Source organism: Lepidochelys olivacea (assembly GCF_965140295.1).
Source record: "Lepidochelys olivacea isolate rLepOli2 genome assembly, chromosome: 27".
Lineage (NCBI taxonomy): Eukaryota > Metazoa > Chordata > Testudines > Cheloniidae > Lepidochelys > Lepidochelys olivacea.
In genome coordinates, this window is record NC_140437.1 from 13,939,140 (window position 1) to 13,956,305 (window position 17,166).

A 17,166-nucleotide genomic window follows, 5' to 3' on the forward strand; every position below is an offset into this window, starting at 1 on the left:
ACTAGGTCCCCACCCAGTGACAATCTTCCTGCTCAAAGCGGGGCAGGGATCAGGGTCCCCGTGAGATGCACAGGGGGTCTGCCCTGGGCAGGGGGAAGAATCAGTGTCCTGGGTAGACGCACAGGGGAGGGGTCTCTGCCCCGTGCAGGGGGCGGGGCCAGCGTCCCAGTGAGAGACACTGCAGGCCGGGCCAGAGGAATCGAGGTGTGAATTCACATGAGGAGCAGGCTGAGGATGGAGCTTCCCCCGCTTTATTGAACAATTCCCTCCTGGCTGCCTGGAGTCCCCGGAAAGGGCAAAAGCCGCAGTTAGCAGCCTTCCCCCCGTACACGTCTACTCCTTACAACGTGAGCAAGTCCTGATTAGCAGAGCCCTGGGGAAGCCTCCCCTGTCCGGCCCCTTCGGGGGACCCCGGCTCCGTAGGGGGCTGCGTCACCGTGGGGAGGTCACAGGGAGGTGCCCATCAGATTCACAGGGCGCCCGCTGTACCGTTTGGAAATGTCTGCTTCAATCTGAAAGACAGGGCACAGGTTCAGGCTCAGGGTGGGGTTACTGGGGGAGAGGGCAGCCCCCCCAAGGATGACTGGTGGGAGGGGCAGGGACTCCATGGAGGGGGAGGAAGTGCTGAGGACAACGAAGCCTGAGTTACACAGGCTGGGAGCCGTTGTGCATGAAATCAAACTCAGGGGCCTGCGGCTACATGGGAAAGAAAGGGGGCACCATGCGGGCAGCATCTGATTCGGGACCCCTACGTCACAGGGAGGGGGCACCGTGAGGGTGAGATCTGACTGGGGCCCCGTGTCACAGAGAGGGGGGCGCCGTGTGGGTCAGATCTGACTCGGGGGGCCCCGCCTCACAGGGGCGAGATCGCACCAGCGGCCCCGTGCCCCAAGGCCAGGGGCGCCGGGGGCCCTTCCCCATTTCTTACCAGTTTCTGCAGCTCCTTGGTTTTGTGCACCAGCAGGTCGAGTTTGGGCTCGAGGGCACCCTGGTCCTCCAGCGTCTCCTGCCTCTTCTGCGCCGTGAGCTCCTTCTTCAGCACCAGCAGCTGCGCCTGCTTCAGCTTCTGGCGCAGGAGCTCGCTCACACGGTCCACGTACCTGCCCCACGAGACCCAGGTGCGCCATCAACACCCTCCCCTTCAATGCCACCAAGACCACTGTCCCCCCGCCCCAAGGGGCTGCCTCTGCAAAGGCTACCCCAGAGCTAGCTTCACTCTGTCCCCCCGACCCTAGCGTCCCCTCCCTTGAGGACAAACCTCCCCATCCCCACAGGAAAGAACGGGCTCGCCCCCCCACCGCGCAGGCTGGGAGAGAGGAGGGGGCCCCCACGCACCTTGGGGAGGCCAGGATCAGGAAGAGGTGCTGCATCCGCAGGTTGATCAGCCGGCCAATCAGCTCCCGGACAGCCGCCGCCATGGCGCCCACCTTCTCTGCGGTCTGGCCCTGCAGGACGGGCGGGGCCAGCTGGAACTGGCTCACTGACACCACGTCGGCCTCTTCGCTCATTTCCACGACGCGCTGGGACAGGAAGGTCTCTAGCTGGGGAGGGACAGGGAGGCAGAGAGTGGGGAGCAGGCGTGGACACCCCGGCGTACGCGGAGCACGGCCCTTTCAAACCCCTTGGAGAACACAGAGTTCCCGCAGCCCAGGAGAGGCCCGGATGCGGGGCCCCTTCCCACCCATGAGCCAGCTCAGCCCTCACTAGAAAGGCAGAAATCCTTTGGATGCAGGCTCTGGGCAGAGCTCCCAGGAAATAACCAGGAGTTTGGATCGCTGGGTTCTGTTGCCAGCTCTGGGGGGTCCAACTGTCCGAACAAGGGGGTCTGGAACTCAGGACTCCTGGGTTCTATTCCAGGCTTTGCCATTGAGGCAGTATGTCTTAGACTGCTCCGTGACTCAGTTTCCCCAGGTGTATGAGGGGGATAGCAACATACCCCACTCCCCCTTAATTCCTTAGTGTGTGCTAAGCCCTGTCCCGGGATACCTCCATCAGCTCGTCGATGAACTGGCTCCGGGTCTCCGGGTTCTCCAGGAGGGTCAGAGCATCAGGCCCTCGGGCGACTCCAGCTGGGACTGAACAGGAGAAGCACACAGGGCAGGGGGGAGACCTCACTGAGCAGCCGCGGAGGGTCTGGGTGGGCTCCCCACCCGGGCACCAGATCGCCTCGAGTCACTGCCCCTCACCACAGAGCTCCACACACTTTCCTGGGGCAGCCGCCCAGCAAGACCGGCCTGGCGAGCACAGCGCTGGGCCCAGCCGCCCTGGCCAAGCCCCCAGGGGAGCAGCCGGCCTCCTTCCAGACCTGGCATCCTTCTGCATTGAGAGCCAATGCGAACCCAGTGCCCGAGGTAGGACGTGCCATCCCCCGGCGCCCTCTAGTGGCTACCTGATTTTCCGTTTGGTGCTAACGCCACTCACGTGCCAGGTGTGCCCCGCTGGCCGTGCCAGGGGCCTGACTCCCTTCCCCCACCCCAGGAAAAGCTCTGCTGGCTCCACGCATTTGGGAACCTCAGCCCCCACCGCCCTGTCCCTTCCGAGCAAAATTCCCCCCACCAACACCCCCGAGCTCTGCCAGGGAGTCAGCCGGCACCCCAGTGTGACAGAGTCTCTGAGGCCAATATCGGCGCAGGTTAGAGACTGGGAAGGAGAAGGCCACAGACAGGCACCTTGGAGGGTGGCAGAGGTTACGATCCCAGCTGCACGGTTCTCAAGTACCTTCCCCGCCCTGCCTCCGCACCAGCCACCCACCCCACTTTGCTCGACTGCCCCGACACTGCCAGCCGCCCTGGGGCTGCGGAGAGACAGAGAACGAGGACCTTACCCTGGATGCCAGCCTCCAGCACCGTGATCTGCACCGGGTCACCGCCACTCCCGTCTCCCCAGTCTATCCCGTCAGTGCCGGCTCCCTGCAGCGAGTCAAACGCAGCCTCCTGTAAGAACAGGCGCTCTGCCCCATAGCGCTGCCCCCAGGATGGGAGCCCTGAGCTGCCCTCGCCTTGAGAGAGAAGCAGCCAGGAGCTAGCACTTTACATAGGATCATCCCCATTTTACAGGTGGGGAAACTGAGGCATGGGGCGGGAACTCACTCAGCGGGGCCAGTGGCAGCGCTGGGAATGGAACCCAGGTCTGAGTCCCAGTCCAGTGCTCTAGCCACTAGGCCACATTGCCTCCACAGTTTACGCCTTCCCCCAGGGTCCCAGCCAGACCGGATCCAGCCTGTACTGTGCGGCACAGCTGTGATCCCATGGGGTGAGTAGCTGCCCGGCTGGTGGCTGCTCAGCGGGGGGAAGAGGGGTACAGCACACACCCACCTGTGGGTCAGGTTCCAGTGAGATCCCCCAGTCGACCTCCTCGGCCTGGGTTCCGTCTTCACCAGAGATGCTGTAATCAACCCCCACGGGGGCAGGTGCGGACTCCACCCCTAAGTCCCCCCAGTCGATCTGCAATGAGAAGAGCAAGACACCCCCCGAGAGAGGAGCTCTAATCGGCACCAGGCTGCGAGAGCCTGGAGCATGGGGCTGCCTGCCCTTGTGCTCTCTCTAGCTGGCAGCTCCAGGCTGAGCTGATCTCCTTGGCCCCCGGAGACACCTCTCCTCTCGCTGCTCTGGACCCCCAGGCGCTATCCCGGCTCACTCTGGAAGATGCTGCCCAAGCACCTGGGAGACCAGCATCCCCTTCACACAAGCCAGGGGTGACCCTCAGAAGCTTGTTTCAGATGCTCTCCGGGAGGCTGGAAATCACGCCAGAAGTCCCGGAGGAGCCGCCGGTTCTCGTGGTACCTCGGCATGACCAGGCAGCGCTGGAAAGTGCAGGGAGGAGGGTGATCCTGTATGTTTACACTGCACTGAAGGACCCCCCAAGCGCTAGGGATTCCTTTCCCCAGCAAAGAAATGCAGCCACCTCTGGGGCGGAACCAGTGCCCAGCGCAGCCTACAGCACGGAGGGGAAGGAACATTCTGGAGAAGGACCCAGGAGCAAACCCCAGAGCAAACCCCAGGACCTGTGAGCTCCATGCAGAGCAGAGAGGACCTGCTTTTCTCAGGTCTCTGCCTGCCAGTGAACTCCTGGGACTCAACTTCTCTCCCTGGGGAAGATGCAGGGCTGAGTTGGCCTGGCTGGGCATGAGAATAAGCCAATCAGGAAAGACTGGGTTGAGTCTGGGTCAATTCACTGGGCCTGCCCCACTGCCTCTGTACCATGCAAGGCAAACTGGGCATTCAGACTTGGGCCCACCTGCTTAGCAACCCCCCTCGGGCCATAGTTTCTTCCATTCGATGGCAGCCTGGCGGGCACCTACCGCCTCCTCGTCCTGCTTCTCGGGCGCCTCCTCCGCCGGTGGGCGCTCCACCGTGGTGGGCTCCACCCCCCTCCTCCACTCATAGACGGTCGTGTTCCCGCGCTCCTGCACGTGCCGCAGCAGGGGCACCACCCGCTCCGGGGGGCTGGAACACACGACAGGGCCGGGGCAGCGTCAGGGCAGCCGGGCACTGGGAGCCCTTCTGCTCCTGCCAGCTGCACCGATGCACGCAGTGCCACGGGGCTCCGGGGGAGCAGGCTGGGGGTCTGCATCAGCTGTGAGGGCCTCAGCTCAGCTCTGAGCGGGGAATCTCCCTGACAGCAGCTGCCAGGAGCAGCAACAAGGACCCCGCTCGACTCTCTGGCACTGAGATAACGACCCCTTCTCCCAGCACTGCCACAAGCTGGACGTGGGCGGCTCAGAGAGGGGGAACATAGAGCCCAGGGATGGCAATTTACAGCCACCTTTCTCCTTGCAGTCACAGCAACCTTATTTGGATTTAAAGCAGGCTTATTGCGGTCTCTGATCCTCCCAGCCAAGGAGGGATGGGGAAGCTTGGAGAGACACCAAGGAGCCAGCAAACCAGGCAGCTCACTCCTGCTGAGAGGGTCTGGGACTGAGCCCAGCAGTGCTCTGTCCGGAACGGGGGTATTTAAAGACGGGCCCAAAACAGCCAGGAAAAGCCCAGGGCTTCCACAATCAGCAAATTCCAAGGGCAGATCTCAGCTAGGAAACTGAGCAGCAAAGGTGGGTTTGAAACCAGAGCCGGGGCGCGGGGGGGAGGGTTAGACCTCCAGAAACCACGTACCGGCAGGATCGGGGAGAGAGGAAAGAGACACCCTGGAGCAGAAGGAAGCTCCAGAATCCCCCTCCCACTCAGAGGCTCTGCACATCTGGCCTGCCTGCTCCTTAACATGCCCAGACCGGGGGGCGACCCAGCAGCGTTAACACCTCTGGATTCGAGTTCCGGAGCACAGGGAGTCTCAGCACAGAGGATCAACAGTTGCTCGAATTGGGGGAGAGGAGAGGGACCAGTCTGCCTCCCCCCTTGCTCTGCTTGGCGTTCCCAGTGCCGGTGTTTGGTTACCTCTCACACACGAACTGTACACAGGCCTGGTATGAATCGATGGCTTCCGAGAGCACCCGGGCCCCGGCCCCGATCTCAGTCAGCAGCGCCGGCAGGTCCTTCACCAAGGCCAGCAGCTCCCGCCGCACGTTATCACCCTGCCCAGTGAGAACAAGCGGGGATGCATTAGAGCAGGGACCCGGGTACTCAGGTCACCAGCCAAACCACAGGGCTAGCTTGGGCTGCCAGGATGGAGCATTTGATCCCAGCAAAGGGCAATGGGTGGAGGAAGGAGCCCTAGAGAATGCTGGAATGCAAGCTGGCCTAAGGCCAGGAGACCACCAACAGAGCCAGGGGGAGCTGGGGTGGGGTTGCCAGGGGACAGCCCCCGGGGAAGATGCTCAGCTGCTGGAGCGCAGAACAGGCAGGAGCGAGTGGATCCGATTGTCCTGTCAGCACGTGGTGCTGAAGCGGCAGGTGGGGCAGCTGACGAGAAGCAGAGGAACCGGAGCCCAGTGGATCTGCAGGGGTGAGCAGTGGTAGAACGAGCAGTCCCACGGGCACAAACCTGGCACTAGCAGCCTGGGCGCAAGGAGCCAGCTCAATACTGGGTGCGGGGGTGGAAGAGGCACTTTCCAATGCAGGTGTCCCCCTCGGACAGGCACATCTGGCCCTCGGCTGCTCAGACAGCCTGCCAGGGGTGCGGGGAAGGCATGCCCAGGGTCCTGGCGAGGCCCCGAGGTTTGGAAACGGGGAGGTTCCTGGGACGAGCCATTGGTAACAGGCAGGTGAGGAAGAGCCAGGGGCAGGGCTGTTCAGGGCACCGGTGGGAATGGCTGTGCAGTGCTGAGAGCGGTCCAATACCATGGGGGTGGGTCACTGGAGAGGGCACTGAAGGCCCAGGGATCTAAGCGATGGGGGAGAGGTGGCAGGAGCTGGGACCCTCTCAGAAAGGAGCGGCCCAGCCCCTCCCGGGCACAGGGGGGCACACGGTGGGTGCTGTGCGGGGCTAAGGCATTGCCCACGCTCTCTGAGCAGGCCCGGCCCCTCCTGGGCACCGGGGGGCACATGGTGAGCGCTGTGCGGGGCTAAGGCAGCGTCCAGGCTCTCTGAGCAGGCCCGGCCCCTCCCAGGCACAGGGGGGCACACGGCGAGCGCTGTGCAGGGCTAAGGCATTGCCCACGCTCTCTGAGCAGGCCCAGCCCCTCCCGGGCACAGGGGGGCACATGGCGAGCGCTGTGCAGGGCTAAGGCATTGCCCACGCTCTCTGAGCAGGCCCAGCCCCTCCCGGGCACAGGGGGGCACATGGCGAGCACTGTGCGGGGCTAAGGCATTGCCCACACTCTCTGAGCAGGCCCGGCCCCTCCCGGGCACAGGGGGGCACACGGCGAGCGCTGTGCGGGGCTAAGGCAGCATCCAGGCTCTCTGAGCAGGCCCAGCCCCTCCCGGGCACAGGGGGGCACATGGCGAGCACTGTGCGGGGGCTAAGGCATTGCCCACACTCTCTGAGCAGGCCCGGCCCCTCCCGGGCACAGGGGGGCACACGGCGAGCGCTGTGCGGGGCTAAGGCAGCGTCCAGGCTCTCTGAGCAGGCCCAGCCCCTCCCGGGCACAGGGGGGCACATGGCGAGCACTGTGCGGGGCTAAGGCATTGCCCACACTCTCTGAGCAGGCCCGGCCCCTCCCGGGCACAGGGGGGCACACGGCGAGCGCTGTGCGGGGCTAAGGCAGCGTCCAGGCTCTCTGAGCAGGCCCAGCCCCTCCCGGGCACGGTGGGTGCTGTGCAGGGCTAAGGCAGCGTCCAGGCTCTCTGAGCAGGCCCGGCCCCTCCGGGGCACAGCGAGGGACTCACAGTGATGCCGTACTGCTTGCAGGAGGCGTAGAAGCGCTCCCGCATCTCGGCGGCCCCCAGCTGGCACTCCTCCTCCTTGCGGCTGCACTCCTGCTGCAGCTGCTGGCACTTGCTGATCTGCTTCTTCAGGGACGGGATCTCGTAGCTGACGTTGCGCAGGAGCAGGCTGGCGAGCTCCACTGTGCAGGGTGGGGAAGGGACAGACAGGAGAGGAGACGCGTGGGGCACCGACCTTTCCTACCTGGAAAGCCAGGCCAAGCAGGTTACGGGGCCGAACAGCCCCTAAGCCGAGGCCGCAGGAGGATTCTCTCTCCTAGCGCTGCCCCACTCGCCCCAGCCCCACCACTCACTTTAAGGACATGCAATTCCAGTGCTGAGCTCTGGGCCGGGAGAGCGAAGGCTTCTATGCCAGAATGGGCACAGTGCTCAAGCCACCGCAGCCACGTCCCCGCCACCCCTGCCTACGTGCCTTAGTTCTGACACTGCTGAGACGGTTACTGCCGCCGGTGCAGAACGGCTTCTGTGCTCCCCGCCCTCACGCAGCTCTGGGTGAATGACTCCTTTATACGGGCTGCAAAAGGCAGAGGGAAGTGGGGATGGGACAGGACGCAGGGACCTGGCTCAGCACGTGAGAGCTGGGAGTACAGGTGAGCTCACGCCAGGCAGATGCCATCCCCAGCAAGTCACACCCAGAGCTCCGGCAGGAAGAAAGCAGGCGGCTGCCCCCTGCTAAACACCTGCATGTCCCACTGCGGTGAGGTGAGGCTGCCTTACCTAGGTAGGTGTTTTCCTTTTCATACAGGGACAGGATCTCCTGCCAGTCCTGCAACAGAGAGCAGAAGAAGGGAGAGGCTGAGATGATGCCAAATGCAGCTGGAGAAGCACAAAGCCCCTGAGCACCAGCCCATGCAGCGTGAGAGCCAAAGAACAAGCAGGGGCAGGGCACGCGGCCACACTTGGCGGCGAAGGGGGAGTTCAGTGCTTGGGAAAGGTGCCCAGAGCCAATCAGGCAACGGCAGCACAAGCTTCCCGCAGACCCGTGGCTCAGTGGTGCAGGGCCTCTCAGCTGAGATGGTGGGCTGTGCGCCAGGTACCCTCTAACACAGGCACTGAACTGACAGCATCCACCCATCTGGGTTGATTAGTGGATACAGCACCTGACTGAGCCTCAAGAGACCTGGGTTCTAATCCTGGCTCTGCCACAGGCCTGCTGAGTGACCTGGGGCAAATCACTTCCCTGCTCCGTGCCTCAGTTTCCCCATCTGTACAATGGAGATGACGACACTGATGGAAAGCACTAGATAAGAGCTAGGGATTATTGTTACTTGTTTCACATAGGGGCCGCTGTACAGGCCCCAGAGAGCAACAGCTTCTAATTGCTGTTGACTCAGGCTGGATTCAAATCGGCACCCTAGAGATGTTGGCTCCATGCATCCCGCTAACAGCCCAGCTCAGCCCGACTTGCTTGAAAGTGGAACCAACTTGGCAAATTCTTGGACAAGTCCGACTCCACAGGCTGCTCACCTTCATACGCTGGGAAGAGTAGCGACCAAAGATGTTTTTAGTGGAGGCCTCGGTCCCTTTAAGAATTTCCACAATCCTCAGGCAGTGAAAATAGTGAATATCTGGAATGAGACAGAGAGAGCTGAGATGGCAGCAGACGGGATGCGATGCCCTTCCCCCCCTCAGCCCCGGGTGACAGGGTGAGGAGCCCAGGTTTGCTGAGCACAGCTCCAGCCCTTGGCACTGTACACTGGGGCAGCAACAGGGCAAGGGGGCACATGTCACTGGGCTTCTGTCTCCTTTCTAAACAGGGACGTTTGTAATACCCGAAGCCCTTGGGGCTGGATTCCTCTGGCATCTGCAATGGGCCTAGTGCATGCGAGAGGTGACTGGGGGCAGGGAGGGAGACACACAAGCACCTCAGCCCCAGGATGGACACGCTCACGACCCTCGATCGCAGTAGCGAACTGCTACTGGGGCCACAGAATGCCAAACAACTGACCAGGCCCCACGGACGTCAACAGCCTTCACGGCAAATCCCCTGCATTAATGGGTCCCGCCACCCCTGCTTCAGATGCTGGCACCCAAGCCTGCGTCAGGGAGATCCTCCCCCCACCCAGCTCCACTCACAGGATCCCGAGAGCAGCTGCTTGATCTCCTCGCTCTCCGGCATGTCCTGAATGGCCACGTTGATCTTCTCCCGGATAGTCAGCACGTGGCTCTGCCATTTCAGGTTGCAGTGTCTCCTATCCACCAGCCAGTCTGTAGCGGGGACACACGGACGTTAAACACCTCGGTGTCTGCCAGCGGGAGCGAGGGGCAGCCGGGAGACAGCAGAGGGAGGGCACTGCTGGGGGGGCGTTTCCGGTCATTGGCTCAGGGACAGGAGTCCCTCACCTCTATGCAGCTGCTGCAAAAGCGGTCAAAATGGGTAGTGACTAGAAGCCATCGTCACCCTCTGGCAGCTGTTCAGTAGCCTCTCTGAGCTGGAGGGTCTCCGGGGGGGGGGGGGCTGCAACACAAGCTCCCCCCCTCACTCCTTGCTGCCTGTCTCAGCAGAGAGAGATAAAGAATGAACTAACTTCTCTCTTACTTCCCTGAGCAAGGAGGAGGCACGTCAGTGTGCTTGGGGATCCGCACCCGGCCTGTTCGGGGGATTAAGGGAGGACTCCAGTCGCCAGGACTGGCAAGCCAGCACCCCACCCATACGCTGACCCCACTAATCTATACAAGGCCTGTGCTGACAGGGGCAACTCTGCTCCGCTTCCTCTGGGGTTTCATCCCAACGGGAGAAATGAAGACAAATTCTCCTGAGTCCTGTTGAAATCAGAAGGACATGAGCTTCACGGTGGAAGGAAACTTCTGCGCGTGCTGACAGCCAGTTCTCTGGCCGACCTAACCCCTCACCCTCTCCACCATGTGCCCCTCTCCCGGTGCATAAAAACATGCACCACAATGCCCTCCCTCTCCAGCCAGAGACAGGAGCGAGTATCTTACCTAGCAGCTTGCTTGTCTGGATGTCAATCGGCAAATTCTGACAGTCCTGGCGAAGAGAGACATACATTGCAATAAACAGGGAGAATCTTCTGGATGAACAAAGCCTGATAATGCAGGAAACAAAGCCAGTGCACGGCCTGTAATCCTCCCCATCCAACACACCTTCCCACCCACACCCCTAGCATCTGCCATCTTCCAGCATTTCCTGCTCCGAGCCCATCTCTGACACTCTCCTGCAACCCCAGCTCCTAGCAAACGATGCTCCCCAGCCCTGGGGTTCCATGTCCTAACAGAGGGCAAAGGTCTAGTCTCTTGCGGTGCTGATCCAGACTTGGATGCTCTACTTTCCTGGACAGACAAAAGATGTCTGGGGACAACGGGTGAGGTTACGCTCAGCCAGCATATGACAAATGCATTGTCACGACTGCACCAAACGTTTGCAACTGTTTTTGTTTGGAGACCAAAGTCAGCGGGAGGGTGAGATTTCCACCAGAACTCTGAAAACAGCCGACCTAGTACAGGGAGTGCAGGAGATGGAACTCAGACAGCAGTCAGGCCTAGACTGGGGAACTCCCTGCCACAAGAGATCCAAAGGACTAGGGGTCCCACGGTACTTAGAACTAAATGCAAAGATTTAGCTCTCCTACAACACCTCTAGACATATGCACACACGGAATCAGTGTAACCTGCCTGATTAAGAGAATTTAGTGTGTTTGGGTTTGACTCTTCCAGGAGTAAAACAGAGAGAAGTTATTTCTCAATTGTTTCTTTGAAGGACTTGGGCCTAAGTGCCTCCTAGGTATCTAGGCATCTAACTCCCGTAGGTACCTAAATATCACTGGGGATCTGGGCCTTAGATACCAGGGGGATGAGGGCCATGTGAACACCCAGGCATACAGATCAGAGCAGCGGTTCTCAAGCTTTCCCACCGTGGGGCCCTTCACTCCTCCATCGACCTGTTCCACAGCGGAAGCCCCTCCAGTCTAGCTGAGACTCCCCTCCAGCGTATCATGGGAAGGGGAGCAGCTCTGACACCTGCTCAACACCCCCAGCTTGAGAAGCCAGGACTCAGAGAAACGTATACGGCGCAAATCCAAGACAACCAGCATCCCCAGGGAAGGGGGGGGGGGCGCTGCTCTGGCGGGGGGGGGGGGAGACACTTTTCGGGGGGGTTGCTCTGGCAGGGGGGAGGCTGCTCTAGCGAGGCAGGGAGGACACTCTCCTGGGGGGCTGCTCTGGCGGGGGGGGGGAGAGGACACTCTCCGGGGGGGGGCCGCTCTAGCGGGGGGGGGGAGAGGACACTCTCCGGGGGGGGGTCCGCTCTGGCGGGGGGGGGGAGAGGACACTCTCCGGGGGGGGGGTCCGCTCTGGCGGGGGGGGGGGGAGAGGACACTCTCCGGGGGGGGGGTCCGCTCTGGCGGGGGGGGGGAGAGGACACTCTCCGGGGGGGGGAGTCCGCTCTGGCGGGGCGGGGGAGAGGACACTCTCCGGAGGGGGGGTCCGCTCTGGCGGGGCGGGGGAGAGGACACTCTCCGGGGGGGGCCGCTCTGGCGGGGGGGGGGAGAGGACACTCTCCGGGGGGCCGCTCTGGCGGGGGGGGGGAGAGGACACTCTCCGGGGGGGCCGAGGACACTCTCCGGGGGGGGGCCGCTCTGGCGGGGGGGGAGGACACTCTCCGGGGGGGGGCCGAGGGCACTCTCCGGGGGGGGGGCCGCTCTGGCGGGGGGGGGAGGACACTCTCGGGGGGGGGCCGCTCTGGCGGGGGGCCGGGAGAGGACACTCTCCGGGGGGGGCCGCTCTGGCGGGGGGGGGGAGGACACTCTCCGTGGGGGGGGAACCGCAGCCCTCTCCGGGGGGGGCCGCTCCCACCTGCATGCCCCTCCGGCCTCGCTCCTTTCCGCCCGACCCTCTCCCCGGCCGAAATTTGGAAACTCCGCCCCCTCCCCCCCAGCAAATCACCGGGCAGCGCCCCGGGACGGCGCCGCCAATCAGGACGTACGCGCGCACGGGCTTACCGCGCCCAATCCAAGGGAAGCAAAGTGCCACGTGCCCGCGCTCCGATTGGCTGGAGCGAGGGGGGCGCTTTGACCAATTAGAACGTGGCTGGGAGGGGGGGGACAGTGGCGACAACTGCCCGGCAGGTGGCCCCAACGAGCTGTAATCTCAGACGCGAACGGGGGGGGCGAAAAATGTGCTCTACGACGCACGCGCAGTCAGGGTTAGGTTACCCCCACGTGCTGTGGGCACTTGAACCCAGCCCTAGCCCCCAGCTGGCCTGGCAGCAGCCCCGGGCCACCCTGGGACCTCAGCTCCCTGCAGGGGGTGCAGGGTGCAGCAGTCGGTTAAATCAGCTGGAATACATGGGCCAAAGGTGTTCACATCACCCACTCACTGTCCAACAGCATTAAACAAGGTCCGGGGTAGAGACCCCAGCCTGCCTAGTGTCACAGCAAAGACAGCCCTGAAAACCCTCCCGGCCTTTCCTTAAAGAGGCAGAAAAGACGGGAAAACAGTGGAAGCCTTTGAAACGTAAAGGACCGAGTAAGGCTTTCGTTCTAGCACGTCCCTTGAGCTGCAGAGAGGCTTTCGAAGGAAAAGCCCCCTTGTCTGACAGCATCAAAGATGTATGCAGGGTCGGTCCCACGATAGTAGCGAGACAAGGCGGGTGAGGGAATATCTTTTCCTGGACCAACGTCTGTTGGTGAGAGAGACGAGCTTCCTGAAGAAGAGCTCGAAAATCTGTCTTTCTCACCATCAGACGTTGGTCCAGTAAAAGATAATGACCTCACCCACCGAGTCTCAAAACATGGTATTGTTTCATATTCTCTGTGTGTATATAAAGTCTGCTGCAGTATCCACGATATGCATCCAATGAAGTGAGTTGCAGCTCACGAAAGCTCATGCTCAAATAAATTGGTTAGTCTCTAAGGTGCCACAAGTACTCCTTTTCTTTTCGTCCTTTCGCAGAAAAGCAAAGACCTTAACAAGGGCTGCGGTGGCTGTTATTACAGTCCGATCCCATTTCATCCCAGGTGGCATTTTGGATTTAGCTGGAGGAGGCAGATGTGTGATGCTATCTAGCTCCCTCTCTCTGACCTGGTCTGGTGAGGACATCTCTTTAAGATTAGGAGGATGAAGACCCAGGGACTTTGGAAACTGTGGGTGGCAGCCATGCTGGTGAAACTTGCTCCAGTGGCCTCCATCTGTTCTTCTGTCTTTTCTCCCCAAAGTCTTTTTCTTTAAGGACCAAAAAAAGGAGTGATGGGTGGACTAGCCCACCCCTTATTTTGTCCACCAATTAGGCCCAATATCTGACACATCCATTTTCATTCATTAATTTCTGGTTCCACGTCTATCTTCACCAAGCATGATTGCAAAATAATCCTTGAATCATATCAATGTGGCCTTTTTTGTTTGCACTAATGTAGTCTGTCTGGTTCTCTTGCATCTGTTCATTACAGTTATTATTGAAAAACAGCTTGATCTACTTTCCATCAACAATTGTTATTATAGGCTATTGTAACATCTTATGAACTTTCATGTACTTTTTACAATTGATCTCATGATTAGGGTAAATGTGTAGTCCCAATAATCACAAAATGAAAATTTTCTGCAGAACCCCCACCCCCGTCTTCTGAGCAGCACTTTTGTGGGTGTCCTCAGTAAACAGGGAGTCAGCCACCTTCTTGATTTTGTTTTGCTTCCACTAGCCTCCCACAAGAGTTGGTCACATTATGTAACCTTGGCACACATGATATAATAGCTGGTATAGGGCAGGTTGCCAGCTGCTTGTTGTCCTTTTGCAGGGCCTGAAAAATACTGTTTTTGATCTTTTTTCCTCTTTCCAGTCCAATACATGCAAATACACCGGGTTAACGTGGGGAGAGATTGTTTCCTTGTATTTTTTTTTTTAAGGCTGCCTTTAAAGCCACCTTAAATCCCAGACATCCTGGGCAGCTTTCTGGGAGGAATCCTGAGTATTGAAACCTCTAGGCATGAGTTTGTGGCCAACGTGAGAGCAATGTGAAGCCATGTTTTGTGCCCAGTGTGGAGCGAGGGCACTAGGAACTGGATTTATATAGATGCTGGTTTTCTTAAAGAGCTTCTGCTGGCCACTGAGTAATGACCTTCATGGAGGCAGGTGGAGGGAAAAGTTGTTTCTGTATGAAGCACTTAGGGAATGAGGCAGGATGTGGGGTGAAGGTTCAGAGGGTTTGGATCTGCCAATGAAGTTCTAACCCTGGAATGTCTGTATTGGGAGCAACTGACTAGCTCGGGGATTGGTGACAGGATAAAGAGCCTTTCACCTTTGTCAGTGATTCAAAGCCAGCCTAAAGGTATCTGATCTATGTGAAATGAGTTTGATGGGCCTCAGCCCAGAGGTCCCTCCACACCTATTACACGTGACACCGATTGGCCCCTATGTTGGCAGTCTCAGCAAGGAGGCAATGGCATGAATCAAGAATAGGTGTGCTGGGCACATGGGCGGCATGTGAACCGCCAGCTGGGAGAGGCTAGCTCCCAGCCCCGCCCCTTTCACACACACACACCCGGTCAGAGCCCAGAGGTCCTCCCAGCGCAGCTGCTGGCCCCCGCCCCAGGCTAGTGCCCCCAGCCCCAGAGCACTGGGAAGGCGGGCGGCGCAGGTGAGACCCAAGCTGGGGCCATGAAGACTATTGGAGCTGCGGCGGGGGGAAAGCCAAGGGGTAGTGGCCTGGAGTGGAGCATGGGCACGGCCACACCTGGCTGTTTGGGGAGGCACAGCCTCCCCCAGCCTACGATACTTACCGCCCAGGGCTGTGCCCACTGAACTCATCTACTCTTGCCACATGCAAATTCCTCGTGAGGTGGGCAGGTTTCCCCCAGAACAACAGATCTTGACATTAGCCCCCCTTCGCGATGAATGGGGCAGTTCACAGCTCTCAGAGCTGCTGCACCAGGCTCTCTGCAGACTCAGGCAGACACCATTTGCTTCACATTTTCAAGCTTTCCCTTGCAGCCACGAGAGGTTGAGACCTACTTCCTTTTGAAAATGAAAGCTGCGTTTCTGATGTAGTCACCTGACTCAGGAAACCGCAACCCTTACGCACAGACCTAGAGTGCCTACTGTCTTCATCTGGGCCTGGCCAGGTCCTGAGGCAGAATTCACGAATGGTTGTGAAACACAATAAGATCCTCAGAGGGAAGGGAATATATATTGTTGTTACTAGTCATTATTTAGAATCGAATTAATATTCATTCATTTGCATGCAAACAGGATCTCGGGAAGCCAGAGGCAACCACTCCAGCTGGGAAAGAAGCCGAAGAACCACTCCAGAGTTTACTAAGCCAGTGACTTTAAAAAGGAAAAAAATGGGGCCAAGGTCCCAGAACCCCAGAGCTGGAATCGGAACCATGGAAAGGCTCCCCAAAATGTCAGCCGGGGTAGCATTGGGGTGTCTGAATGACAGAGGCTTTGTGCTTCTGGCCGATGGCTCGGGAGCAACTTGCCATCTGTCATCCCTGCAGGTTTCCTGACAGCAGCGCGAGACTGGCTAGCACGGCGTGGCTCCAGCCCACGTCGCTACTTGCTGAGTGGCTCGATTGGATTGGATTTTAGCAATAACGAGGGTTCAGCCGTCAAACAAGGCAGCTGCAGGAGATTGCATGTGGGAAACTGAACAGGAAAAAGGCAAACAAGTCACCCTGCCCGCTGGGCTATGCCTGCACATGGAGACACGGAGAGCACACACACTCTGAGCTATACATGCCAGATACACACCACATAGAGCTATATATGCATATAGGCCCTCATGCGTGCACAGCCAGGCGTCCCCTCACCTAGGCACACACACACAAACAACCCCTGGATCCTAGATAAGGCTTGCATCCATCAAGCAGTTGTTTCCACTGACTCTGTTTGTAGCCTGGGGCTGGGGCTGACCCCTTGGTCACTGCCACACATCATGCCGAAGTGACGATGATTGCCCCACTGCGATTGGATCTGTCTCTGTGATGAATGGGGCCAGGCAGCCCCCTCCTTCAATCTGCCCAGCACCATGTGTTCAGCCACCAGGTGGCTGAGGTCTTTCACCTGTCAAGAGAGGGAGGTGTGACAGTGTCTGGGACAGCTGGACACCAGCAGCATGGAGAGGGCTAACGGGAAGGGCAGCTAGGGATGGTGGCTCCTCTGAAGGGCCCCGACACAGGTATTTTCCACCGGCCCCTGCTCCCTGGAGATGGGGTTGAAACCGGGCAGTCCTCCAAGAGGTGGTAGAGGGCACCCTGAAGACTCCCACTCCCACTCGTGGGGGAGACCCCACAGACTCTGACTGCGGCGTCTCCCACTGGAAAAGAGACCTCCATAGAGAGGGGGGAGATCTGATGGACAGGAGGTTCCATAGTCCCACCAATGCCTCTGTCAAGCAAAGCCCGGCCTCCAGCCCCAGCTCCGGTCTGGAGTACGGGTGGGGAATGCAGGTAGGGCTGCCTGCGTCCACCCCCAAGTCATGGAGCTTGGCAAGGAGCTCAGAGCCGCACCGATGCTGGCAACAGAGCAGTGAAAAGTTCCCCTTGGGGCGAAAGTAAACTGCAGCTCAGAGCTGTGTTTTCCCAGGCAGGCCAGCCACTGGCATGGAGTCAATGCGCTTTCTGTTGCTTCCCGAACACACACTGCTCTTTCTTTCTGTTCGGGTTGTTTGTTCAGCACCCCCCTGCCCCACACCCCCACTCAGTATCACCCTCCTCTGCAGCCCCAGGCAGAAGGAGCAGCATCCATTGCCTCTGGCTAAGGAATCGCCTCAGATTCCTTGGCTGAATTCCACTTGCTGCCTGGAAACACAAAGGATCCCAGCAAAGATTTACCTGGAACAGATCAGCCTCCCCACGAACCAGGGAGTCCCGGCAAACCCACCCCCCGTGACGTCAGCTGCTTCGAAGAGGAGTGTGGTCTGGCTGGCCAACCCGAAGG

General features: G+C 59.8%; 1 protein-coding gene across 2 annotated transcripts in view; it reads right to left on the bottom strand.

Moving 5' to 3' along the window:
* Window positions 1–235: 235 nt before the first annotated feature.
* CDK5RAP3 (CDK5 regulatory subunit associated protein 3) overlaps window positions 236–17,166 on the bottom strand; it is a 28,802-nt gene continuing 11,871 nt past the window's right edge. The window contains exons 1-14 of one of the 2 annotated variants that reach the window (XM_084615669.1): window positions 12,087–12,162; window positions 10,218–10,263; window positions 9,351–9,482; window positions 8,742–8,842; window positions 7,992–8,040; window positions 7,218–7,396; window positions 5,388–5,524; window positions 4,301–4,445; window positions 3,315–3,443; window positions 2,825–2,909; window positions 1,987–2,075; window positions 1,336–1,541; window positions 929–1,100; window positions 236–512 (exon numbers count right to left, since the gene is read on the bottom strand). In XM_084615669.1, the coding sequence (XP_084471795.1) occupies window positions 447–512; window positions 929–1,100; window positions 1,336–1,541; window positions 1,987–2,075; window positions 2,825–2,909; window positions 3,315–3,443; window positions 4,301–4,445; window positions 5,388–5,524; window positions 7,218–7,396; window positions 7,992–8,040; window positions 8,742–8,842; window positions 9,351–9,482; window positions 10,218–10,263; window positions 12,087–12,092 (1,542 nt within the window). In that variant the 5' untranslated portion in view covers window positions 12,093–12,162 and the 3' untranslated portion in view covers window positions 236–446. Of the gene's footprint in view, window positions 513–928; window positions 1,101–1,335; window positions 1,542–1,986; window positions 2,076–2,824; window positions 2,910–3,314; window positions 3,444–4,300; window positions 4,446–5,387; window positions 5,525–7,217; window positions 7,397–7,991; window positions 8,041–8,741; window positions 8,843–9,350; window positions 9,483–10,217; window positions 10,264–12,086; window positions 12,163–17,166 lie in introns of those variants that run through there. The other variant, XM_084615668.1, reaches the window with a different exon arrangement.